This window comes from Hippocampus guttulatus, chromosome 11, assembly GCF_054856545.1.
Source record: "Hippocampus guttulatus isolate MCC_2025c chromosome 11, RoL_Hgut_1.0, whole genome shotgun sequence".
NCBI classification, from domain to species: domain Eukaryota; kingdom Metazoa; phylum Chordata; class Actinopteri; order Syngnathiformes; family Syngnathidae; genus Hippocampus; species Hippocampus guttulatus.
In genome coordinates, this window is record NC_141271.1 from 16555506 (window position 1) to 16574317 (window position 18812).

General features: G+C 43.5%; 2 protein-coding genes across 4 annotated transcripts in view; both read left to right on the forward strand.

Annotated features, from left to right (window-relative positions):
• Nucleotides 1-331: 331 nt before the first annotated feature.
• Nucleotides 332-2946, forward strand: c11h3orf38 (chromosome 11 C3orf38 homolog). Its single transcript, XM_086124030.1, has 4 exons — nucleotides 332-508; nucleotides 683-858; nucleotides 1361-1605; nucleotides 2105-2946. The coding sequence occupies exons 1-4, from the start codon at nucleotides 382-384 to the stop codon at nucleotides 2469-2471; spliced, it is 915 nt and encodes a 304-aa protein (XP_085980156.1). The 5' UTR covers nucleotides 332-381; the 3' UTR covers nucleotides 2472-2946.
• Nucleotides 2947-3638: 692 nt separating this feature from the next.
• Nucleotides 3639-18812, forward strand: part of LOC147198357 (FERM, ARHGEF and pleckstrin domain-containing protein 1) — a 43645-nt gene continuing 28471 nt past the window's right edge. The window contains exons 1-2 of one of the 3 annotated variants that reach the window (XR_015102296.1): nucleotides 3639-3904; nucleotides 6550-6759. Coding sequence is in view for 2 of the 3 variants with exons in the window: in XM_086124029.1 (XP_085980155.1) it covers nucleotides 6580-6759 (180 nt within the window). In the remaining variant the exon portion in view is untranslated. The remainder of the gene's footprint in view (nucleotides 3905-6549; nucleotides 6760-18812) is intronic. The other 2 variants (XM_086124029.1, XM_086124028.1) reach the window with 2 other exon arrangements.

Sequence of the window (18812 nt, forward strand, 5' to 3'; positions counted from 1 at the left end):
ACAGGAATATGATTAGCTGCTGCATCCACACATGACACGTACTAAGCTACGTACATAATTCAATTCCAAATATGTATACATTTGTCCCAAATAATATATTTCAGAGCAGCGTTTACTGCGCCGAGGATTTCAACAGGATTACCGATCACAGATTTCCCCATTTGGTAGATTGTTTTTAAACATTCGCCTTTGTGTTACCCTTTACATCATATTGTTCCAAAAACGCATTTTTTAATATAAATGATTTTCTTGCTTATTAACAGAAAAAAGAATTGCAGATTTTATCCCGGAACTATAGATATCACTTCTTGTGTTGCCCGAATATGTTCGCAGTAGGACCTGGTTGTTTTGGTTGTTCTATCTTACTTTGGGGTAGATAAAATGTCACTTCTGTCAGAATCAGAGCGCTCTGGGTGTTTGAAAATATTGAATACGATGTCGGAAGAGGACCTACTTTCACTGAGTGACACTGTTACCAATAAGATGATTATGGTGGAGGATGTTACAGGTATGTCCTCTCTGTGTTAGTTAGCATGTCAGTGAAACGTTTACTTCGCGCGTCGCATTCAGTGTAATGACCCAAAGAATGTCAACATGTCTTCTTTCTGGTGAATATGTGTGCACTGAAGTGAAGTGTAATGGTCTACTGCCTTTTGTTTTTGTTCTTTTTTTTTAAATAAAGAGGCCAGAGAGACAATCCTCGCCTTTACCAAAAATGCAGAGGAGCTGCTGAAAAGGAAGAAGGTCCACCGGGACATCATATTCAAGTACCTGGCCAAAGAGGGGGTGGCGATGCCCCCCAGTACTGAGAAGCACCAGTTGGTGAAGAGGACGCTGGAGCTTTGGTCAACTGCCAAGGTGGGGTCATTTTGAAATATTTGGATGCACCAAAACAAGCTGATGCTTTTAGTGTGTGTGTGTGTGTGTGTTTTCGTTTTCGTTTTGTTTTTTAGAATTAATGAAGATATTTTAATCAATATTTTTGAATTGGCATTTTACAGTTCATTTTCTTAACGTGAGCCACAACACTTTTCAGCCATTTGCTAAATTCTGGGGGAAACAGTAAAACATGCAAAAAGACACAGGAGGTACTTTTAGCCACAGTCCACACCCAGACACGATAATGTGATGTTTTTACATGTTCGAATATGTTTACAATGTCTTTACAAAGAATGTTTGGATATATTTAAAGCATGTGGGAGGTGTACTTTTTTTTTTTAATGAAATGGTCTCTCTGTATCATAAATGATCGCCGATAAGAGTTGGTCTGGAATATCATTCGTGTATTTACAGGGATTCACCGTAGGCAGAAAAACAAAACATTGTCTTGGTTGTTTTTCATTATTGGGATTCCTTTAAGGCGGTGATTGAAGAACATATTCCAGGAGTGACAGATGACACCGGACATAGACCAGTGCCAAACACAGCCGTGGAGAAGGCAGACGTGAAGACTGACGTTGGCTGCGACATTTTGTTGCTGGGGCAGCAATTCAGCAGTTGGTTCTTCCGGCTTTTGAACAGTCAAAACTCATCACTGGGTCAGCAGCCTCAAGACTGGGGACCACAGCATTTCTGGCCGGATGCAAAACTCCGCCTTGTTGCCAGGTATCATTGTCTTATTGTTTTAAACGTAATGGCCATCATCCGAGACCAATACAATTTTTTTTCTGATGTATACATACTAAACCACATATATTCACAGTTGAGCTTTTGCAAATTTAACCTATTCAGATTTTTTTTGACGGGAATTGGGGACCTAACCTCTGTTATTTGCTGCCCTTGTGCATCCTGTGGCTCAGATGAATTCTTTTTTTGTGTGTGTGTCTTTTTTCCTTGAGTTGTGAGCAGAAATTGGATTCACAAGCGCTAAATCCGAACTTCACAACAAGCGGCAGATAGTGGACAATTATTTTAAAAAGAGGCCAAATGCTTTTGTAAACTGTCTATTTCTGGTTCCGGTTCGATTTTACAGGAAAGCCAAACATTAAACAAAACAAAAAAAATGCATGTTGTTTATTTCACCAAACCACATAACTTTTCCTGAATTTTTTTACACACCACACAGCAACGTCTTCCTGTATTAAGTTGCACTTGTCCTCCTCAGAGCTGACAATGAGCAATTGGAAGAGTTCTTGGGTGCCGAAATGGTCAGCTATCGTCTACTGGCCTTGACCAAAGAGGAGCGTCTCCATTTCAGCCCCAACTTGGAGCCGCCTGGTCTCAAAGTGCTGTCCTCCCCGCACGGCCTAGTCCTGGTGGCTGTTGCCGGGACCATCCACAGAAACACAGTCTGCCTCGGCATATTTGAGCAAATATTTGGGCTCATTCGCTCACCGCTGGAGAACAACAGCTGGAAGATCAAGTTTGTCAACATCAAGATCCGAGGACAGGATTCTGTGGTTGGGATCCAGACGACAGCACCGACCTTGACTTATGACTCCAGTGAACTGCAGATGCTGTGTAATTTATGACGTTGACTGACAAGTCTGTTGTATTTATGAAACTAATTAAGGCATATTGGGTTTAAAAAGTGAGCGGGAAATGTTATTCCTTTCTTAGAATAATGCCACTGTGTGCACATCAGTGGATTCGGATGCAGAGGATTGTTAATGAATGTTATGTTACGAAAAGCATGAAAAAGAAGGTCATTTTTCCCAATTCTTATAGTTTTCTGTTAGATTTTATTGTACAGCGGTGTAAAATGTGTTGATCCGTGCCTTCATGACAATTGTCATGTGAAAATTGTAATATATCAAATAAACTATGTTAATTCTTGCGTTTCAAAACAGATCAACTGAAATTTTCTAGAGTCATACTGCCATCAACTACAAGAAGATTACGTATCGGAAATGGCCTGAACAAAAGTGATGGCACCCTTAGTATTTTATTGCACTACATTTTGAGAGAATCACTGCAATCATAGATTTTTAGAACGCAATGAAACTTTTAGTATGTTTTTACCCCCCAAGCTCACCAGATGAAGTGTTCCAATCTTCTCAGGTTTCAATGGTGCCCTCTCCAGACTGTATGTTTCAACTTCTTTCACAAGTGTCTGATAATATTTATGTCAAGATCCATCAAAATGATATGTTCTTAGCCACTCTTTTGTTATCGGTTATGTTTTGGCGTCTTTATCCTTTGTGTCCTGCAAGTGTGACCAAGGTTTCTGACTATATGTAATTTAAAAGAGAACATTTTATTTTCAATTGTGCAGTTTATAGATCATATTCATGGTCCCAAAAGTTTTTTTTTTACTTGAGTTTTCCTGTTCTCATTATTTACATCACAAAAACCTGACATAATTGAACAAGCTGTGTCGACTTTTTACGTCGATCGTACATATATCAGACGTTCTCTTTTTTTCGGTGTTTTTTAAAATCCCACGTTGGCCTCTAGATGGGGCTGTTGCTCTTCGAGCCTTTTCGGTGTTTTTTTAAATCCCACATTGGCCTCTAGATGGGGCTGTTGCTCTTCGAGCCTTTTCGGTGTTTTTTTTAATCCCACGTTGGCCTCTAGATGGGGCTGTTGCTCTTCGAGCCTTTTCGGTGTTTTTTTTAAATCCCACATTGGCCTCTAGATGGGGCTGTTGCTCTTCCCGTTTGTCTGCTCGTCCCGGCTGCACCTCTTTCCTTGCGCCGCAGCCAGCCTGAGTGAATCGGCCGCTCGGTTTGCAGTAATCTCGTCTGCTACCGCCGGCTCGCTCACTCACTCACTCTGCCGTCCGCCATGGCGACCGCAGAAACTCTCTTATCCGGTCCGAGCAGCACCTAAAAAGTCACCTGGGCCGCTTGACCGCGTTCCTTAATTTTGGCCCGCCGCCGGACGTCCATGTAATCTACTCGACCGGAGTATCCGAAGGTGTGGAATTAAAAAAAGAGGCATTTCCAAGGGGGAAAACGCACCGGTAAGGTTTCGAGTTTGCCAAATCCCGTTTGCTCTTGGAGGAAGTGATCCAACTTGTTTGAGGAGATTAGGGTTAAGTTTTACGTGGTGTTTCCGTCATCCTGTGGCTTTCGTGGGAAACAGTTGGGGGAAATCTTCACTATGTAAACGAACCTTTGCCTTTTGCATTGCACGACTAATGCATCTTTGATGAATTTGCGCAGAAGGCTGAGGCCGTGTCGGGTTGTTTATTTTTTTTTTTTTGACGCCGTAACGTGCACGGAAATGCACGTTTTCACCGGTAATCTAGTTTGCACCGTCTGACCAGGTGAGTGTGGTGGCCTTGCACATGATGCTTGCAAACATGCTGCGCTTTGCAGCAGTCTGCTCCATTAACCTACATTACAAAATCGGACTGGTGGATTCCGCCATTCAATTCCACTGAATCCCTGCAGAGGCTTTAAATTGCATGCCCGTTTGTCGAGATATCCTGCTGGCGTTGCTTGGCTGCTCTCTTGATGGTAGATTTCCAATTGGCAAAAAAATAAATGAAAAATCCCGGTGGGAATTTGTCACGCTCCAACCACACCCCTGTGTGAGTGAAGGATGTTGCTGTGGTTCCAGTTTGGGCACAGCTGGTTGTTTCGGTGCATAAGGGCCTGTCACTAAAGCATTCCAGCTGTGCGGTGTTGACCCTCACTGAGGAGCCCTTGTGTGTTGCCCCTGCACACAGAAGAACCACTGTTCCAGTCCAGGAGAGACCATAAGCCAGTTGCTTTTTTTTCTTCTTCTTTTTTTAACAGCTCCATGTTACACATTAGTGGGGAATTTCAAGCCAGCAGGTTCAAAGGCAGGGTCATTATCTGTGGAAAACACTTCCATGGGCTGTGGCTTTTTCATGCAGGGCCCCTTTTGCTTTATGACACTGAGCAACAAGGTGCTGGTGTACAATGACAAACTGTTCTTTAGTTTTTACATAGTGACCTATTCAGAGAAAGTCATTGGCCTTGACTCATGATCAGGTGATTCATTTAGTGGCATGTGTGTGTGTGTGTGTGTCAGTCGCACTTCCTCAGTCATCCCTTTTGCCGGTGTTTATCTGAAATGTTTGTTTGCAGTGAAAAAGTTCAAATCCACTAAATGCATTCGAGCCACACACCTTCTATCAGGGCAGGCGCTATAGAAAATGGATGAATGGATGTTCGGTGAAACGAAGATTAAAAAAATGGCTGTGGGTGTGAATAGAAGTGTAAATGGTTGTTTGTCTATGATGCACCCTGTACTGGCAATCAGTCCAGGGTGAACCCTGGCGCCTGCCAAAAATCAGCTGGTTTGGACTCCAGTTCACCCGTGACCTGAGCAGGATAAGTGGTGTGAAATGGTTGAATGCATGGGGTCTGTTTCATGAGCTCCAGTGTGTGGGTGTGTGAGAGAGAGAGAGAGAGAGAGAGAGAGAACAGAATCATGCAGCGTTTTAGTCGTGCACAACTCTCACATCAACGCATATTAGCCATTTCGCATTTGCAAAGTCACATTCATGGATCCATCCGAATTCTATTTGCTGTTTTTGTCTTTATACGCCATCTTGTGGCATCTCGGTGCCAAAGAAGTTTGAACTCTGTTAAAGTGAGTTGAGGAGCTTCATGCCAAAGAAAAATGGTGCCCTACTGCCTCCATTTGTCATCTTAGTGCCAAGAAATAATAGAACTGGGTTGAGGAGGTTTATTTAGATTGAAGTCGTAGTTTTGAAAGCATCTTGCAGCATCTATAGGCAGTTTAAAACTGTTCTGGAGCCGCATCAATTAATCAGCTGTGAATTGTATGCAGCAGGTTGTCGTCAACACTGTATTCCAAAGAGAGTGAGTGACTGAGATCACTTTTAGGAATAGTAAAAAAAAAAAAATCGTCGTGAAACAACTGCTAGTTTTATCCATTTGTTCACACTCATTCATTTAAGTCCGCTCAGTCCTTGGCCTGTTGTCTTGACGCACTCTGCTGAATTGCATTCTCCACTTTGGAGCGCTTCAACGATTGGCAGCGGTCGTGCACCTCTGCGGCGGTTGAGCGGCTGCCCACGCTCGTGGGTGCGGAACCCGCTTGCACGGCGCGGCGAGGTCTCAGGATGACATCAGACAGATGGAATGTGCACTCAGGAGAGAATCCAGCATGGCTCCGGGAATGAGGGTGTTTCAGGGCCTTGTGAACAAGTTTTAAATAACATAATAGGAGATTGTCCTCAACTCACCTGAGACAAATACAGACTCCACTTTCCTAAATTTTGTTTCTGAAAATTACTCATGGGAATGTGTGTCGTTCTGATTTTCTCCTACCCTCCATTTACTGCATTAAATGTGACACCAACTCTATTTCTGTAACTTGATATGCCGAGCCTGCCAAATCAATATTATTTTGAATGTCTCGCAGATCTTAGCGCTGCCGCCTCGTAATTTCAGCGTCAAATCAAATTACCGCAGTCTGGTTTGTGCCTTGAAATCAGGAACGTGCTGAACATTACTTTCCATTCATCGCTTGTCCCACAGGCGACCATTTGCGGTCGTTGTGAATCCAGCCTCTGTCATGACTGTGTTAATGTGAGCAAAGGGGCGGGGTTACGTAGCTCATTGCGTACCTGCGTCAAGCCTGATGCCGTTCTTGACGTCTGCGCAGGGTGGGCAGCGAGCAGCAGCGCACGGCAACATGACGGATCCCGACCCGGAGCCTGTGACGTCGAGAGCAGGGCACCGTCTCGGGGCCCCGGAGACTCTTGGCATCAGTACACTAGACCCGACGCACAGACCCCCGGCCATGCCCGCCGGAAGGCATGTCACCATCAGGGTCCACATGTTGGATGACACAGAGGAGCTCTTTGATGTCTCGGTGAGTTTCCAAAACATATTCTGTTGTCATTGGTCCAAAGAGTCTGGGAACAGGTTGGCATGGCAACTGCATGATGTTAATGTTTTCAATTCATTAATGAAAGTGGAGCGATCTTGTTACCGCGTACGTGTCATGGTTCATCCATTAAATTGTCTCATACGGTTTCTGCTGACTACCTCCTACATATTCCAATTGGCATGCAGGTGGAGTGAGCATTTGTTCACACACTCTTGTGGAAAATCATGTCATCCATGTTGATGTTGATCCGCTGCGGATTGACAGCTGCATCGGTAAACATTGAGCAGAGGGTTTGAGTGATGCAAATTGAACCACAGTGGGCAGCTTTTATCTACATTCACCTAGCTGCTTGTATTTTTATCTACAGGTTTATAATTTTTGCTTCTGCGACCGTCGGACTTGTGTCACGTGACTGCGTCACCGATCCAACGAAACTACTAGCGCTGTCTGACTCCTTTTGACCAATCAAACAGAATTAGGCCGTCACATGACCAAATTCGGTCTCCGGCTACTCGACCCACCTCCCTTCATAATCGGAATGAGCAATAGTTATTGTATGTATGATGTTTTTGAAAAGCGGTTAACACAAGGTCTTTATTTACAATTCAACGTAGCCATCAGAATTTGCTACCAGCTCATCGATACGCCCAGGAATCAACTGATTTTACCAGGAAGTCTTGTGGAATAGATTAGAAGACACACCTACTTGTATTTGTGTCGTAAAAGTCGTTGGTACGGTAGCGAGGCTTTGATCAAAGCCAAAGAAAAAAAAAGTCGCAGGGTGTGAATTGGAACTCATGGCCTCCAGCACTCTAAAGCACTGATAAGTGGACATATTTTACCTTGCAGCATGGTAGAATAAAATAGAAAGCCTTTTTTATATGTCCTCTATGTACCTCAGACAAAACAAAATTGGAAGTAAGGTACCTTTCGGGGTTCATGTTATTGCAAAGGATGAATGTATCCGCAGTAGTTTGCGACTGCATTCCTCGTCACACTGTTACTCGCATTTAAAGTATTTCAAAATGAGTTACTTTTCACTCACCTTGAAAAGGATCTTACCTTCTTCTCGCCTCAAGTGGGCAGATATAGACTTCGGTTCGTTTGACCCTCAACAGGATCAACGGTAGAAAAATGCATTTTCCCTTTACTGGGCCCTAAAATAATTACTCTACCTAGTTTTGGCATATCTGCTTTACCGCTTAAATAAATTAAAAATGTAGACACAACCGAAGTACGATTGTAGCTTTTTAGTTTGAGGTAAACTGGCATGTGTACAGGGGCGGAGCTACGTGGTGGCATTGGTGGCCCTCTGTGGCCACCCCCCACAGCTAAAATAAGATTTTGATTTCACTCAAATTCGTTACTTTCACGCCGTAGCAAACAACCAACATGGCCGAGAAGTCATACTGTCCACAGTCATGTTTTCATGAAATAAAATGCGCACGTCTACCAACACTCAGTACAAGCAGGAACGAGTCAAGTAAAAAAGTAACATTTCGAATGATGACGAATAAAGAGATATTTGTGTCATTGCGCTTTTTAGGCAGTACGCGAAATGGCATCGGTTGTCGGTGACAAGGATTATGAGGGTTGAGATTTGTAGGAGCAAGAACAGCGAATAACAACAGCAGGTTTCATTTTGCCATTGAACATTTGTATATTCAGCATGCGTGGTAGGCTAGGTTGTCTCCGGAGGCAAACGTTTCCTCCAGCTGACTGTGCCGCATGCTATCCATACATAAAATTTGCATTTTGATGATGACGGTTGTCGGATTTTCACATCGCAATCTTATTTTTTTCTTTTTTCTATTTGGCATCATCTCCACACCCGGGATCGGGTTCGGCAACACTCAGTTTACACTCGACAATGGCATTTCATGCAAAATCTGTGTTTTCCAGAGGACTGCGAACCTTTCATTCATAGAGACGGAGGAAAAAAATGGAGACGTTTTACTTGGAACTTGATGACACCTTCTCATTCTTCTTATTAAGTATTACACAGGAGACCGATAGTTGGGATCATAAAAAAAGGACGGCGATGTGAATAACGTTTTACATAATTAATGGATCAAAATGGAAATAAGCCACTTAAGGCTCAAATACCCCCAGCCTCTAATCAAATTGTACATTAAGATGACTAATTCTCTTCCTCCTCTTGTCAGACGATGTTTTCATTTCCCCACACAGTGTACAATTTAAATTCACCTCCAGCGCAACGAACCGTACTTTTCTCTTGACCTGAATACATTTTTCTCACAGAGCCGCAGAAGCAAATGGAAGCTTTATTCAGTCAATTTAACTCACACGATGTCCTAAAAAATTAATTCGGACCGATCTTGTTTTGCCCGGAGGCGACTTTGCAACCATGACAGACACATTCTCCGAACTTGACTTTGATTACCCGCTGGCTCCTTCGGATTTTATTCATCTTTTCTTTGTGGGACGGAGAGTCTGATGAACGAACTCCCCCCCCCCCCCCACCCCCGCCCCCCAAGAGCCTATTTTGACGAGTTTTCTCCTCACCCATCCGTGACTGCGTGCCCTCTTTTATGGTCGAAAGTAAAAATCAATAGCTGAAGTCACCTCACTAAGGATTAAACATCCTTTTTCTTTATCGTTCTCAAACTGTTGGGCCTCCGGTGGGGGCCCCACCGAGAGAGACACACCCCGGAGTTTAAAAACTGCTGCACGACCACATAGTTTGTTAATTATTAATGGGATTTTTAATGAAGTAATCAAGAGGTGTCAGGCCTGCGCACGTGATTTTATAGTGTGAGTGATTCAAGGTTTCATCTCTTCCGCAGAGGTTCAAAGAGGCATGTTTCCAGCTGAGTGGGGAAGGTATCGGATGGTTGAGAAACAAAAGGGGCCATCTTGTCATGTTGTGGGGGGTGTGGGGGTGGGGTCACATACCGTCCTGTGGCCTACTTATAGCCTGCTGACTGGGAACATTCGTATGTAGATGGTCATGCCGTTCGGCCACACAGACATGAATAACAGTGGAGTCGATGAGCCAAGGAAAAATTTATTACATCAGGTCTGGATGAGGATAAAAGGTTCACAGGTTGCCAAAAGGAAAGTTTTCCTCAATGCGAGTAATGCACGCAGCAGAATTCGGTCATAAACGAGTGGGGAGGACTGTGGTGGGGGGGATACTCTCTATGAAGAAAGTGTCAAAGTTGGTGCCGCTTCAAATGTATTTAAACCTCGTTCCTGGCCTGCATGCTACTGATTGTAATTCTTGTTGGTGGTTCTTCCAAGTCCTTTGCTAATATGGAAATGGACTTTTTTTTGCTTGTGCACACTTCAAACCACTCAGACTCATCGGTGTTTGCTCAAGGCGTTTTCAAAGTTGCCGGCGCAGTGTGTGATAAAAATGGGGGATGGGATGCTGAAATGCTTTGAGACGACACGTCTTGGGGAAAATGTTGGGACCTCGGATGCCGTTGAGGGCAGTAAACGCATACAACAGCTGTTGGAAACAGAAAAAGTTACATTCTCTGTAGTATCTGGATCATCGGTTCTACTCTGAGCTAACGTGTGCCTGACCTTTTGCTTTGCACATTGCAGCCTGAGGTTTGGTGTGTAAAGTCACCCTTCATCTCTCGGTATTTCCATGTACACGACTGTGACAATTGATTTCCTGCCACCGCAGTTTTAACCCTTTCGTGCACCTTGTAACCTGATAACATGGTAAACTGTCCACTGTCGTAACCGCTGTCCCTGAAAGGGTTACTGCTGTACAATGTGTCACTATTTGCTTCCGCAATTACCTCTGAAAAATAACAAATTGCTCGGAATCCACCACTTGTTGATAATCTCACCACTTGTTCATTCTTGCTGTCTTTGTTTGTATACTGTTGATGTCATCAGAGGATAATCCATCATTATATCCTATCATACTATAATCTGTCTACAGAGCGGGGGTGTCAAACATACGGCCCGCGGGCCAGAACCGGCCCCCAAGGAGGTTGGACCGGGCCCACAGGAGAATTTAAAAGTGAAAAAAAATAAAAGACAAGGAATGAATATCTTTTTAATAAGCTGCAATTCCTAGATCATCCGCTAGGGGACACACTGTTTTGATCAGAGTATAAAACAACATTGTTTTGATCAGAGAAGAAGACAACAGCAGTCTCAGTCTGTCACTGAGACAGACCCAACACAGCAGTAAAAGCCAGCTACCTAATTGCTAGCGAAATAGCATTAGCAGCAAAGCCGTAGTCCGACGGTGACTTTGTTAAACGATGCATGATGAAGGCGGCCGAACTTGTATGTCCAGAGAAGCGACAAGCTTTTGCCAACAAAGGAAATACATGATATTTTGGTTATTTATAGCCGAGTGTGGTATCATTTTAATGGTCCAGCCCACTTGACATATACCAAGGCCGTTATGTGGCGCACAATTTCAAGTGAGTTTGACACCCCTGCTATAGAAGAATGGGAGAAAAAACTGAAGATTGCATTGCCCCGTGAAGCGCACAATAAATATACTGTACACGGTGTGAAGTATATCATCTTTTGAGTCCTCTTAGTTGTAGAGTTTAGCAGTGGGGGTGCAATAGATTCTCATATCTGACTTTTATCCGGATGGTGCGGGATTAAATCAGCCATTCACATCAGTCATTTACAATGGCTCTTGACCAGTTACCAGTCCAGGATGTAGATCGGCCTTTGCAGCCCCGCCTTGACTCTGATAAAATAGTATCAAATGCAGACAGATACACAGCTGTGAGCAGATTCTATCTATGTCTCACCGAAGCTCTCCACTTCATCACTGTGCGTCTAATGCTAGAAGAGATCCACCCAATTTCCATCACCCCACAAGCTTGCTTCCGGCATGCAACTGAGCAGAGACCACCCAGGCCAGCGGAGGACTATAAAGAAAGGGCCCATATGGATTTCAGTGGGACTCTCAAGAGTGCTTATCAAGCCACCATACTGTCCCCCATTCACCGTGATGGGACGCAATGAGCGCAGTCGCAGCGCGCCTTGTTAGCAGTTGAATGGCGCGATGAGGACTTGACGACATCATGAAGGGGCTTCTTTCAAAATTGCTCCACAGTATGCTTGTCCCTTGACTGACTGAGCTGAGTGTGTTTCTCTGCCAACTGTGGAGCAGAGACTACAAACACTGCCAAAAACATATACGTTAGCTTCTTTCAAGACCTCGAATTGCTGATCATTTGCTTATGTTAGCTTATTTCAAGACTTTTGAATTGCTGATCATTTGCTTATATGACATGGAGTTTATGTGCCTAGCGGTTGGCTGGCAACCAGTCCAGGGTGTACCCTGCCTTTCATACAAGGCTGCTAGGACAGGTTTCAGATCAATTGTGACCCTATAGAGCACAATGAAAAACAATGTCTGACTGGATAAACATGTTTGTTAGTTATCTACATAGTCTCTCTCTCTCTCTTTCTTTCATTTATGTGTCTATATATATATACTGTATATGTGTATGTAGTCGTAGTTTTCAGTTCTGCAACTCCAAATTCTCAAGAGGAGGACCTCCCTCATCTAAGTTGCTTTATTATTTCAGACGACCAAAGGTTCACAGTAGCTCATGTTTCACTTGGTGTATTTTTAAATACGACTCGGAGGAGTGGCAGAGCTGAGATTTTGGGGGGTGGGGTTGGGGGCTGGGGGTAAATGTTTCTTTTGCCTGTCATGGAGCGGCACGCTAAATCCTTTTAAACCCGGTCGCCATGGTGGGGATGCAGTCTGCTTCTGCTCGCTTACATTGCTCAAGGCGTAGAAGTGGCACAGTGATTTAGTCACAGTGGACCTGATTTGGGAGCTGTGTGTGTGTGTGTGTGTGTGTGTGTGTGTGTGTGTGTGTGTGTGTGTGTGTGTGTGTGTGTGTGTGTGTGTGTGTGTGTGTGTGTGTGTGTGTGTGTGTTTTAACAAGGTTTCATTGGCTGTATGAGAATTTGATTGGCTGGTGCAGTTTTTGAGGAGTAGTGGGAAGCAGCTATCAACCCAACTCCCTTTTGTCGTATGATAGAGTTTTCAAAAGCCATTAGTCTTTCCTCCCCGTTCTCTAATATGAGTCATCCTCTATTAATGCGATCTCTTTTTTTTTTTTTTTTCCAGTGCCCGAATGCAGATGGTTGGTTTCAGGTTGATTGAATCAGACAGAATGAAACGACAAGGTTGTTTTAAATCGAAGGAGATGGTGATAAACTTTGTTCCAACCGGCTGAGTGGGCCTTCCCTTTAATGAGGAGATGCAATTGAAGGAACGGTGAAAGTGTGTCGATAAATGGCCTCCTTTTTATGATACCTCCCGTGTCGACCAACAAAATGATTGCAGTCCCATCAGGGAGACATCAAGAGAATTTGGGTACGGCAATCATGCTGGGAATTGCCACCATTAGGCATCATTTCCACATCCTTCCATTCACTGAAGATATTTTATTATTTGTTCACACTTTGGGGAGTCTTAAAATAGATGTTTCATGCTCCTGTTCTTTTTCCCCAGCAGGACAGCTTCTCACTGCTTTTAAGCCGTTGTGTTTTTTGTTTTTCTTTTTAACACAGCCAGTAACATTCCACGAATGTCGCTCAGAGTCCCTCTGTGAGCATACAGTATATCACAATTAAATGCAAGCAGAATCTTTGAAAGGTTATACCGAATCAGGCGGCCTGCGTGTGGGTTGCCATGGCGACAACAGCGGCGGGGTGAGGAGCGTCAGCGGAGAGCGTCTTCCACTGATATGCAAGTAACGAGTGGTGGTTGGGGGGTTGAGAGATGCGTGTCGGGGTGATTGGGGGGGGATTCCGGCGCAGAGCCTCGTGTGTTAGCATGGGGGATACTCGGCCACACAACAATTACGGATAACATATTCCATAACGGTCGGCCTCCAGGACTCCTCTCTGGTGGCACTTTTATTGAAGACGTTGCTGTCAGCTGTCATGGCTGCGTCTCTTGTCCCCTGGAACGTGCACCTGAAGTGATATCATGTTTGTCCTCGCTCTCCACCTTGTACTGTATAATGTGTCACAATGGCAGTTCTTTATAGATGATGCCTCCTGCATCAGGTTGAGAGATTGCCCGGTAAAGCTATTATCCATTGCGGTGGATTTTTATGTAAAGTGTAGTTTGTAAAAAAAAAAAAAAAAGTTACGGTATTTTCCGCACTAAAAGGCACCCCTAAAAGCCTTCCATTTTCTTAAAAGCTCACAGCGCGCCTTAAAAGCCGATGCGCCTCGTCTATGGTCATTACGGTAATATGTCGACCCCCCCCCCAAAATGGCTCCTTGCTCGAGACATGCTGACAACGCAGAGTTCAAAGTACGCAGTTGAACACGGGAATAGAGCAGCGGCAAGAGAGTTCAACGTTAACGAGTCAATGTTATAACTTGCTGTTGGTTCCGCGAACTGTGTCGCTGCTTTATTAAATGTGTTTTACTGACATCTGATCGTTCAGTTGGCGTTTCCTTGAGCGTAGCTCCTTCTCGTGGATGCATTGTAGATTGTGTTATAATGCGGTGTGCTCAATGAAAAAAATGACAAAAATTACAAAATTGGCCATTCGTTGAAGGTGCGCCTCATAATCCGGTGCGCCTTTTAGTGTGGAAAATACGGTAACATCGACATCATGAGCTCATGTAGTATAGCCTCCGATTGCGAGTGTGAACCTTTTGTCATGTACCAGAGGTGGTAGATAGAAACATCCGCCACTGCTCTTTCAATTGCTTTCTTGAGCAAACGGTAACAAAATAAACAGATCGTAAGTTCCTTCATACACAAGCTGCATGGCCACAACTACAACCGAGGTCCTCAAGACGCAGCCTGGCTGGCGGTGAGGTAAGCCAGTTAACCGCCAGCTGCTAACCTGAGTTCACAACTCGGAATCAGTTTTTTATCTGATTACTCGCCTAATCAATTCTAAGACTATTTGATAGCGCCGGCCCTAAGTGTGAGCAAGTAAAAGCCACATTACAAATGCGCCGACAAGGACATTCTACGACAGTATTTTTGAACCTGTCGTTTTACACAAGGCGTGGCGTCAAAACACAGTCGTCAAAATGACTATTTATTTTGATAATTGTCGGTTGACTTAGTTGTGTTTGGGCTGGCATGCATTTCTCCAGTGTATTCGCATTCATTGAAGGAGGTCTTGCGTCACTCGCACCAGCTGTTTGTCTGGACTTTACTCACATGATCCATGAACTCATGCTTGCCTTTTTCTCATAGCTGGAAATTGACATTTTGCACTAGGAGGACCGAGGGAAGGGTAGGGGGAGGGCCTTGGCGTACGAGGGTAGTTTATCCCCCCCCTCATGTCCTGGCAATATAATTTTGTCGCTGAGGGCGGGAGCGACCAAAGATGAGCAAGTGTGGGAATGAAGTGACTGATGAGAATGCTAAGATGCTTGGAATGTTGGGAACCAAATTTTGTCTTTGAGGGAGGCACGGAGATAAATGATGATATGCCATTCTCACTCAAAGAAGGGGAGAGGTGGGCGGGTTGTGGAGTAGCTCATTTAATTAACACAAATTCGTCACCTGATATAGAAACAAATTACTATGTCACTGATTATTACGGTATCTGTTACAAATAACTGCTGTTATCTAATAATGCACATGCTCATGGCTCCGGGCATCTGCAATGATTAAAAGTGGAAATTTTTCCATTAATCACCTTCCAAAGCTCAGCTGCTCAAAACTACTATCGTAGCCTCATACTCATTCTTCCCTGCACGTTGAACACGTTTTTCTTCGACACTATATTCAATTTGTCAAGTACAAAATGACCTTTTAATGTGACATTCAAGCCTTTTTGCATTTTCATTCCTGTTGCATCCCCGCCTTTGCTGGCTTGCATTTTTACAAGCATTCAAACCGTGAATAAGCATCTCCCTTGTCTCTTCTATCCTATTTCTTTTATCTTATTTTGTGATTCTGTTTTTATTTTCACAAGTCCAGGGGGATCACTGGGCTATCCTGGGACCTCGAGTATTGTATTTTGTGCCATATCATGTGGAGATATGTGTCGGTACGATATTAATAATTCCATGAATTCTTGAAAATTCAACTTTAAACGTAACTTGAAAAAAACAAAGAAAATGAACTAGTACAAAGAAAAAAAAATAAGAATTTGCTAAAATATTTTGTTGTTCTACTTCTTCCTTTCATATCTTTGCTGCTGTGAATTGGGAATTTCTCCATTGCGAGACTAATAAAGGTTTTCTTATCTTAATAGCAATGAAAAAAGACAATAAAAATAGCGGTGGCTCCTGCTGTGCACGAGTTGGCCTTTAATGGGCAGTGCAGAGCTGTGCATGCATGCAGTGAAATAACAGAAGAAGTTGCAATTTTAGTTCTGTTAATATAACGCGTTTTTAACAGATTGGGTATCATATGTGCCTTTCAGCATTGTTCCATTGCATGTCTGTATATGTTCCTACAGCATTTGTGTGTGAACATTCGTTATTTAAAGGAATATCACTTCTGGAAGTGGATGCGAATTTCCCGTGAGCATGTTTATGGGGTTTGGCTTACCTGTTAGAGTAAACTCCAACCGGGGTGTTGTTAACCCGTTTATCCAATATTTCCAGCAATACGCTTTAAAAAAACAATAATGGTTTGCAGCACTGTGTAGTGTGCCAAACCTCCTTGGTATAGCAGAGGATTTAAAGAGCACCCAGGCACAAATGAAACCTTTCTTTCGAGCGTTTGTTTTGTATACCGCGCACACTTTAGGGACGGTCTGCCGAGTATCATAAATCTCTCATGTTGTTCCTATGGTAACCATGCGTGGATGTAGCCTTTGTGGAAGGATCCTCTTGATCCAGTTGACTCCATGGCCATATGTTTACCAGGAAACCTGTGATCTCCATTGTGACAGATGCACCAAAGTGGATGCCATGACATTTCCAGCCCGTTCATGTATTATTCGATTGAACTTTCTTCCCCTTTGAGGAATCTCTCTGATCCATTCATTAGGCTCCTCAACTGCCTAACGGTCTGCCATTAGACACGGTAGCAGCGGGGTCGTATTTGACGGGTGTGGTTGGCTCCTCCCGGCCCCAGTTGTCTCTGTGATCTTGTTCTGCTCTCAAATAAAGGGTAAAAAGCCTTCTGGGATTGACTGTAAGCCACGGCACGGCCTCCTTTAATAAATTATGAATTTCTCATTGAGATTCAGGTCGATAATTAACAAGTCTGAACTGAACAGCGCAAGAGTATCTCGATCTTTTAGGGCCTGTTGTACCTGGTAGCACTGACTGCACCGCCCTTGTCCCTGTTTCCTCAAATATCATTAATTTTTCAACACACCTTACGTTCACTGCTTGTTAAAAGCAACAGTAAGCTGTGCACAAATAGGTGGTAACTTCTCACTATGTGTGACGTACGATATGTATCTGGGGAGTCCACATGCGTCTTGTGAAAGTACGCTGCCTTCGAGCAGGACATCCGGAAGTGTTTGCGCGTGTATGGGAATAGTTTGCTAGCTAATGAGCGTTGAATTAAACTGATAAGTAGTCATTCAATAAAGTCTATCTCGACACTGTATCATTGCCTCTGTCGTTACTTTTTCGTTGACCTCTCACACCATCATAGCTAGCTTAGCAAGATCTAGGCTGACGCAGGTATGAGGCAATGAGGATTGATTTATCTGCCCAAGAATGCGCAAAATTTCACCCTGGGTTCTACAAATGGCCAGGTAACAGCAATGAATCCTGTTGGGCAATGTAAGCCATTTTAAACTAGAAAGGAAAATATTTAATCAGTAGAAGTGGTAACCTCAATGCGCCAATGTACTGTCTCTGATTAAATAGAAGTGAATATGGCACTTTGTAAAGTGGTTTGGGCACAATGGAAATAAATAAATAGCACTGTCCGATAAGTTGCCTCCATTTACCATTAGACGTGCTTTAGGCATTTGACGTGCCTTTTTTTACTTGGTAAAAAAAGGCACGTCAAAATGCTAACGCTACAGTGTGTGTGACTTTCAGCTATAGTACACTTTATAAAAGCAATTTCTTTATATTTCTTTGTATTCTTAGGTGTAATTTTCTTATTTACAGTCAAATTGTTCTTATTTAGAACATTTCTAGAGGGTGCTAATGACAAATTTGCTTTGACGTGCTGGACAAGTGCCTTGAGTCGTAAGCTTGGTCATGCTACAAATTACTCGTAACTCAAGGCAACGTCGTATTTTTCACCTGATGGGGGTCCCTTTTGTGTGTGACAAAGCATTCTTAAAATGTGATAGGTGTTCTGGCTGGGCCACCAAACGTGATCCTGAGTTGCCATGGTAATGACACAAGTCGCACTTCTTATTACAAGCCAGTGTAATCCACCAAAGCTGTTATTTTAAGGCCATGCAAGAATGATGACACATTGTTTCTTTATGCAGCAATCAAAACTGTCACGCTGTCAGTCAGCAGTATTTCCCAAATGTATTTGATTGACATGTATCAGAAATTCTTTCATTTTCTTCCCCATACACCTGAGTCCTGCCGTGGATTTAGTTATAATTGAATCCAGCGCTCTCTTGGGAAAACAGAGGCGACATGCGAGTGGGAAGGTGGATGAAGAAAATTTCAAGGCGGAAAGGCGTCCACACACAAGAGCGATTCTTTTCCTGTGTGTGACGAATAAGGCAAACCCGGTAGCTGCAGCTGCGGTATTAAAGTGCGAACCGTTGCGTAATTCACCTCAGAGAATAGTCAAGCAGTGGATTCTTCTGTCCTGCAAGAGTGCAGCTAAGCTCAGGTTCTCTCAACGCTTTACTTTTTTTTTTTTTTTTGTCAATCAAACCCCTTTGGCTTTTTTTTTTTAAGCCTCCCTCGTCAAACTGTTGAAGCGCTCTCTGGTGTGAGGAAGTCCAGCTCCAAGTATCAAAGCGCGGTCATCGGGGGGCACCCAGGCTATGATCCTTAATGGATCTTCGTGGATTTGTCCTCAGGGAGTGTCTTGTCTGACACTCTCTGCTCACTAATCAGCACCTTATTCAGAAGTAGTTGTATGAAAAAAAAAGATTACATTACGAAGCAGGTGATCAGATTGTGCAGAT

Excerpts from the sequence above, each read along its gene's own strand:
- c11h3orf38 (XM_086124030.1), top strand. The coding sequence starts at position 382 with ATGTCACTTCTGTCAGAATCAGAGCGCTCTGGGTGTTTGAAAATATTG. Across the intron at positions 509-682 it reads TATGGTGGAGGATGTTACAG|AGGCCAGAGAGACAATCCTC; the intron begins GTATGTCCTCTC and ends TTTTAAATAAAG. Across the intron at positions 1,606-2,104 it reads AAACTCCGCCTTGTTGCCAG|AGCTGACAATGAGCAATTGG; the intron begins GTATCATTGTCT and ends TGTCCTCCTCAG.